This window comes from Ovis canadensis, chromosome 20 (genome assembly GCF_042477335.2).
Source record: "Ovis canadensis isolate MfBH-ARS-UI-01 breed Bighorn chromosome 20, ARS-UI_OviCan_v2, whole genome shotgun sequence".
Taxonomy (NCBI): domain Eukaryota; kingdom Metazoa; phylum Chordata; class Mammalia; order Artiodactyla; family Bovidae; genus Ovis; species Ovis canadensis.
Window position 1 is genome coordinate 32,197,211 of NC_091264.1, and position 7,834 is coordinate 32,205,044.

General features: G+C 38.9%; 1 protein-coding gene and 1 long non-coding RNA gene across 3 annotated transcripts in view; one reads left to right on the top strand and one right to left on the bottom strand.

The window, feature by feature from the left end:
• Positions 1 to 7,350, top strand: part of POLH (DNA polymerase eta) — a 27,978-nt gene extending 20,628 nt beyond the window's left edge. For both annotated transcript variants that reach the window (XM_069564576.1, XM_069564577.1), the window contains 3 exons: positions 43 to 108; positions 3,796 to 3,965; positions 5,563 to 7,350. In XM_069564576.1, the coding sequence (XP_069420677.1) occupies positions 43 to 108; positions 3,796 to 3,965; positions 5,563 to 6,448 (1,122 nt within the window). In that variant the 3' untranslated portion in view covers positions 6,449 to 7,350. The remainder of the gene's footprint in view (positions 1 to 42; positions 109 to 3,795; positions 3,966 to 5,562) is intronic.
• LOC138426005 (uncharacterized) lies at positions 105 to 7,523 on the bottom strand. Its single transcript, XR_011251482.1, has 2 exons — positions 7,347 to 7,523; positions 105 to 3,536 (listed from the first exon to the last, which is right to left on the bottom strand). It is a non-coding gene; the product is annotated as an uncharacterized lncRNA (long non-coding RNA).
• Positions 7,524 to 7,834: the final 311 nt, after the last annotated feature.

A 7,834-nucleotide genomic window follows, 5' to 3' on the forward strand; every position in this document is an offset into this window, starting at 1 on the left:
GAGTCTTTAAATGAAAGATTAAAATATCAATACTCTTTTTAGGTGCAATGGTGGCTTTTGCAATTAGCCCAGGAACTAGAGGAGAGACTCACCAAGGACCGAAATGCTGTAAGATTTTCTTTATTGCTTGGATGAGCTTTGGAATATAAGTATCAGTATGGAGTAGAAAGAAGATACAAAAAGATACCAGCTACAAAATGTTAAGAAATTTTTTATCTTTTCCCATAAAACTGCCGTAAAACTCAATATGATTTTCAAAAACCTAAATCTGTGAACTACTGACTACTAGATCTGTGAAGACCTGACTACTCCTGTCTCCCTCATTACCATTTGCTTTTACATTTTTGTATATTATCTAAATCCTACTCCAACTCTGAATACACAGTGGATCTTCATCAGAGTACAGAACTGTTAAGCAGGACATTTAGGGATTAGAGTGTAAATTATTCAGCTTTAACACAGTCCATGTGACATAGAAGTATTCAGTTTTAGAGACAGAGTCTTAAGGCAAAGATTAAATATATGATTAGTTTATCTTCTCTCTTTAAAAAAAAAAACTTGACACATATATATATTTACATACCATAAAATTCACCCATTTACAGTATAAAGTTCAGTAGTTTTCATATATTTCAGAGTTCAACTATTCCATAATAAATTTAAGGACATTTCCATAACCCAAAAAGAAATCCTGTACCCACTAATAGTTATTCCGAAAGCCCTAGGCAGTTCTAGTCTGCTTTCTGTCTGTATAGATTTACTATTCTGGACATTTCATATCTGTGCAATAATCTTATATGTGGCCTTTTGTGACTGGCTTGAAATCTTTAACATGTTTTCAAGGTTTATTCATATTGTAGCATCTATCAGTCCTTTATTCCTTTTTATGACAATAATATTCTACTGAATGGATATATCACATTTTATTTTATCAGTTCATTAGTGAATGGATATTTGAGTTGTTTCCACTTTTTGGCTATTATAAGTAATGGTGCTGTGAACATTCATGTACAGATTTCTCTGTAGACATGTGTTCACTTCCCTTGTATATATACCTAGGAGTAGAATACTGAGTCACATGCTAACTCTATGTTAGCACGTCAGGCTGTCGCAGCACTATTTTATACTCCCAGCAATGTAAGAGGCTTATAATTTCTCTATGTCTTTGTTGTTTAGTCACTAGGTATAAAGTGGTTTTCAGGTGCATGTTGACTATTTTCTGATTTTATTTGGAGAAATACCTGTTGAGATCCTTTGCCATTTTTGAAATGAGTTGTCTCTTTATATTGAGTTTTAAAAGTTCTTTATGTGTTCTGGATACAAATCCCTTGTCAAATATATAATATACAAATATTTTCTCCCTGTGGATTTTCATTTTCCTGATGGTATTGCTTGATGTGTCCTCTCCTGTTGAAACATCAACTGAATACTGTCAAAAATCATCTGTAATTAACTGTCTGCCCCTTTATAGCGGAATTGGTAGTAAATGTTTGCTCTTTGGTTGTTTTTGTTTAGTCACTAAGTCATATCCGACTTTGCAACACATGGGCTGTAGCATGCCAGGCTCCTCTGTCCTCCACTATCTCCCAGAGTTTACTCAAATTCATCTCCACTGAATCAGTGATGCTATCTCACCATTGCATCCTCTGCCACTCTCCTCTCCTTTTGCCTTCAAGCTTTCCCAGCATTAGGGTCTTTTTCCAGTGAGTCAGCTCTTTGTGTCAGGTGGCCAAAGTATTGGAGCTTCAGCTTTAACATCAGTACTTCCAATGAATATTCAGGATTGACTGGTTTGATCTCCTTGCTATCCAAGGAACTCTCAAGAGTCTTCTCCAGCACCACAATTCAAAAGCATCAATTCTTCAGTGCTTAGCCTTCTTTATGGTCCAACTGTCACATCTCTACATGACTAATGGAAAAACCATAGCCTTGACTATACAGATCTTTGTTGGCAAAGTCATGTCTCTGCTTTTTAATATGCTGTCTAGGTTTGTCATAGCTTTCCTTCCAGGAAGCAAGCATCTTTGAATTTCATGGCAGCAGTCACCGTCTGCAGTGATTTTGGAGCCCAAGAAAATAAAATCTATCACTTCTTCCACTTTTTACTCATCTATTTGCCATGAAGTGATGGGACTGGATGCCATGATTTTAGTTTTTTGAATGCTGAGTTTTAAGCCAACTTTTTGCACTCTCCTCTTTCACCCTCATCAAGAGGCTCTTTAGTTCCTCTTCACTTTCTGCCATTAGAGTGGTATCATCTGCATATGTTGTTGATATTTCTCCTGGCAATCTTGATTCCAGCTTGTGCTTCATCCAGCCTGGCATTTCGCATGATGTACTTTGCATAAAAGCAAGGTGACAATACACAGCCTTGATGTACTCCTTTCCCAATTTTGAACCAGTCCATTGTTCCATGTCTGGTTTTAACTGTTGCTTCTTGACCTGCATACAGATTTCACCGGAGGCAGGTAAGGTGGTCTGGTATTTCCCATCTCTGGAAGAATTTTCCAGTTTGTTATGATCTACACAGTCTAAGCTTTAGTCAGTAAAGCAGAAGTAGGTGTTTTTTCTGGAATTCCCTTGCTTTCTCTGTGATCTAACAAAGGCTGGCAGTTTGGTCTTTGTTCTTCAGTAGGTAACATAAAGAGGTTGTGCTGTGGGCTTATTTGATGTTGCCCACTAGGTGTCGCTCCGTTCTCATCTCTCTATCCTCTGATAGTCTGACCTCATGTCCTGTCATTTCCCCCTCACCTAGTCCACTAACAGCCTCCACTCTGCTGGCCTCTTCCCCATTTATTTAACACACCAAGTAAATTTCGCCTTCACTTCCTCCCCAGTTCCTCTATCATATCAGCAGCCTCCGTCACTCTCTGCCTTACTCTGCTTTTTTCCATTGCACTTTGTAGTCATTTCTATTACAAGCCTACTTGTTTATTATATGTAGCCCCTACTACAAGATAAGATCTTCCAGAGCCTGGACTTTATTTTGTTCTCTCCTTTATCTCTTGATAGTGCCTGATACAGTTATAGGTAACTGGTTTTAGTCAACAAGAACTTCTTTGTAGTTATGTATCTCTCGAGATACATACAAACCTGAATAAGCTGTATTTACAAAATGCACAAAAATACAAAATGTATTTTTACCTAAAAATTAGTTGCTACTTTTGGTTTATTTGTCTTAAGTATATTTCTTCTCACTAGAATCTTTTGATTTTGAGAGGTCCCTGTGTATACTTGTCACCTTATTGCCTCTTGGCCTTATTTTCTTAGTTTGCTTTGCATCAACAGGATTCATATACTTAGATTTCACCGAAAAGTGAGTCAGTGATCTTGCTTTCTAGAGGCAGCTCACTACCTGTGTATCTTCTATAGATGGGCTGTAAGGAGATGCTAGTAGAAACTTCTCTTCTTGAGCATCAGAGCACCAGAGAGGTTAAGAAGAGATCCACTACTCAATCCTGACCCTCTTTCAATGACTTACATGAACTCTTCCTTCAGTCACAGAATATAGTACTGTAGACCTTTGTATAATCTTCCTGCATGGATACCAAAGAAGAACATTTAGGAGAAACCATTTTCATTTATTCTGTCAAAATATCCTAGATATTCTAATACTCCACCCAAATTATGTCTTCTCCAGTTACTTATATGCAGAAACAGCACAAATATTTTAAAAATGAAACCCTATTTCCAAACCATTATGCCACCCTGATTCTTTTCTCTCACAGAGTTCAGTATTAGAATCCAGCTGCTCAAGGTAACTTTAGTTCTGTCTCAATCCTCTTACACCCACAGAACGACAGGGTGGCCACTCAGCTGGTTGTGAGCATGCGTATACAAGGAGACAGACGTCTCAGCAGCTTGCGACGCTGCTGTGCCCTCACCCACTATGATGCTCACAAGATGAGCCATGATGCATTTGCTACCATTAGGAACTGTAACACTTCAGGAACCCAGACTGAATGGTGAGTTTCCTTCTAGCTCATCTTCATTTGAGACTCATACCCTGTCTTTATTTAAAATTAGTATATAAGCTTTCCAGTTAGGGTAGGTTCTTTGTAGCATGGCCTGTTACAGAGAGGGGTGGTCATGCATTAAGGGAGAGAACCCAGGAGAAATACCGGAAACATGGTTCAGCCTCTTTGTCTACATTGGGTGCCGTCCAGTGCCCAGGGGTAGGTTTCAGAGGCAGACTGAACCAACACTACCCTTTCTGATACTAAGTTGTTATAGTAAGGGGATCGACCAGGTGTACTTGGGAATGCAGAACTCCTAAGTTTCAGAGAACTTCTCTCTCAACTGTCTATTATATTTTAAAATCATCCTCCTTAATAATAAATTTCACTTCAGCTGGCCATTAAAAATAATCAGCTCTATATGGGAGTGTGTTCATTTACTGTTCAGATAGTAATGATTTTTAGTATTGGAATCCTATCATTATTTAACATAGCCTCTTAAGTTGTAAAAGTATTCCAAATTCACAAGGTAAATATATTAATGTGAGAAAGATAAACTGGTTGTTTAATATAGATCTACATTAGAGATTAAAAAAGAAAAGTTTAGTTAGCCATCTTAAGTTATTGCTTATCTGAATATATTACTTTCTAAAGTTAGAGTCTTTGTAATACTTAGAAGACTTACTTACTTGAAGAATACTTACTTACTTGGTATACTTGTTATTTACAAAGACTAACAAGAATTAGTAAAGAATGAAGATTATTTATTTTCAACTATTGAGTGATTTTACTGAACCAAATGATAATTGTGATACTGTGTTCACATTAAACCTTATAAACTGGCAGATTATAACAAATTTCACCAAGAGTATAAAATATTATATTGGCAGGGAAGCATAATAGTATCTGATAAGACTGTCCCAAAGCATGAAAGGGAATAGTGAGATACTGTCATAATAATCTTAAAATAGCATTTACCCTTTATCTCATCGAGGGACTAAATCTGTATATAAAAGCACATTTTTATCTTCTGAAATTCAGATTATGTGAAAATGTATTTGTGAAATGAGACATAAAGAGGAACTTTATGACAAATTTCTTGAAATATTTCTGAGACTAGGCTAGGTAATCAAAAGCAGTTGTGAAATTTCATTCTCTAGATAAATTCCAGAGTTGAAAATGAGAGTTCAGGTTCTGTTTAAAAACTGCATAGAGCATTTTTTTTTTCGTCTTTCCAGTCTATTTAAAAACTTTTTTGTAGCTTTAGATAGTGTCTTGCCTCAACTGTGAATTTCAGCAGCTGTGCAGTAGTATCATGCAAATAGTAAACCCACTTGTCAGGGGAGCCAACTTACACATCCTACTTGCTGGGTGTTCACCAAAGGTTCTCAGGGTGTGGTCCTAGACCGCCGCATTAGCATCACCTGAGAACTTTTTAGAATGGCAGATTCTCCACCCATCCCAGGTCTGCTGAATCTGTATTAACCCAATATACCCCAAAGTTTGAGATAGTGATAATTTCCTTCTGTGGCAGAACCAGAGTCCCAGTCATTTAGAAACTTAATCTGTGACCTGCTGCTAATCTATTCTTTTACTTTCTATACAGGTTCCCTCCCCTTATAATGCTTTTCCTCTGTGCTACCAAATTCTGTTCCTCTACCCCTTCACCTGGCCCAGACATCACCACCTTCTTGAGCAGTGACCCAAGTTCTCTGCCAAAAGTGCCAGTCACCAGTTCAGAAGCCAAGACCCAGGGAAGTGGCCCAGCGGTGACAACCCCTAAGAAAGCAACCACTTCTCTGGAATCATTCTTCCAGAAAGCCGCAGAAAAGCAGAAAGTCAAAGAAGCTTCACTTTCTTCCCCTACTGCCACTACACAGGCCCCCATGAGCCCACCATCCAAGCCCTCATTAGCTTTTCAAAGCAGTCATACTATAGGAACCGAGCCCTTCTTTAAGCAGAAAAGTCTGCTTCTAAAGCAGAAGCAGCTCACTGATCCTTCAGTTTTCTTCCCTCCACAGAAGCCCAGTCCTAAAGAGTTACCAAACTATTTTCCAACAGAGAATCCAGATTGTGCCCCTGACTGTGAAAAGATGTTGAAGCTAGGATCCCCCAAAACAACTCCCACAGAGATGGATTTGGCCCAGAACAGCCTCAACAACCTTGCTTCTTTAACTTCCACATCTGCTCTGGAGGTGGCTCAAAAGGCAACTATGACCTCCAGTCTTCTGGCTGCTGAGGACCAAGTGCCCTGCGAGAAGTGTGGCTCTCTGGTACCTGTGTGGGACATGCCAGAACACTCGGACTATCATTTTGCATTGGAGTTACAGAACTCCTTTTTGCAGCCCCACTCCTCAAACCTGCAGGTTGTTCCTCCCAGTTCTCCTCAAAGCAAAAGAAATCCCAAGAGCCCTCTGGCTTCAAATAATAAACGGCCCAGGCCTGAGGGCATGCAGACACTGGAATCATTTTTTAAGCCATTAACACACTAGTGCTGCCCTCAGGCTTGCTGCAGGGTGGTAATATTTTATCTGTAACCTGGGAGGTGGGAATAAGTTCACTTCTCAAGGAGACTTGTAACTTCATGAAATTTTTAATAAGAAAAATAATCCAGATCTTGAGTTAAGGCTCCCATCTCTTACAGGCATGGATTCAAATCCTACTCCTGAAAGGATGTAAAAACTCATCTTTCAGATAACTTTTTTTAATCGTTAGTCTTTAGGGAAGCAGTGTCAGTTTAGAATGCCTGGCCTTGGAGATTCCAAACCTGGCTTTGCCTCTTGGAAAATGTCCTCAAGAAAGTCACCTTGTCCAGGACCTTGTTACTGGCAACACAAGGGAACATGTTAAACATAATCTCAGCCTTATCCCTACCCCTGCTGAATCTGTGTTAATGAACTTGAGAAATGAATTTGATCTAGAAAATAATAACTGTCCTCTGGGCAATGTCATTTCCTTAGACCCTAAGTACACATTTAAAAGGGAAGTGCTTGGGCCTTCAGGGTCACTGCCCTGTTCAGCTCTTTCCTACTGAAGTGTGAATATTTATTTAGCTTGGGGTTTTAAATGAATTATTGTAGCTTTTTGCACTTGTCTGTTTATATCACTGTATACTTACTCTGCTTATGTGTGTGGCTATCGGCTGTGGCTTTTCTGATGTGGGACATGTTGATTACGCAGAGAAGCCAACTGAAGGTGAACTGAGTGATGGGGGCATAAGGCACATGTACTCAAACCAGTACTTTCAGACTTATTTTAGCTTATTTATAAGTTGGGGACCTATAGTTTGAAGGGGGAACATTTGAAAACCACTGTGTCTAGCAAATTAGTTCTTCCTCCAAAAATACTTTCCACTTTTGTGTTAAGTATCTAATAAAAGAAAGTACTTACCGTGTACATGGCTCTTCCTTACTAGATCTGTAGATTTCTTAAAGGCAAGACTTCTTCACAGAGACTTCCCTGGTGGTCCAGTGGCTAAGACTCCCGTGCTCCCAATGCAGGGGGCGCAGGGTTCAATCCCTGGTCAGGGAACTAGATCCCACATGCTGCAACTAAAGATCCCATATGCTGCAATGAAGACCCAGTGCAACCAAATAAATATTTACAATGGGAAAAAAAAAAGAATTCTTCACAGTGCTTTGCACACAATAGGTCCTTGATATTCACTGGATGAATATAGAGTGAAAATTTTAGGGTTAGGGAAACTAACACTAAAAATGTACAGACTACGTATACACTTTTTCATCCTTCTCAGTGCTGTATCAATGCAGAGTGCCTCACTAGTTTGTGGAGATGTCTCAGTTATCATTTTCTAAAGCTTCCTTTCTTAATCTAGGGAGAAGTTTGAGAAGAAATCTCCTCTGGGTGCTGTACAAATT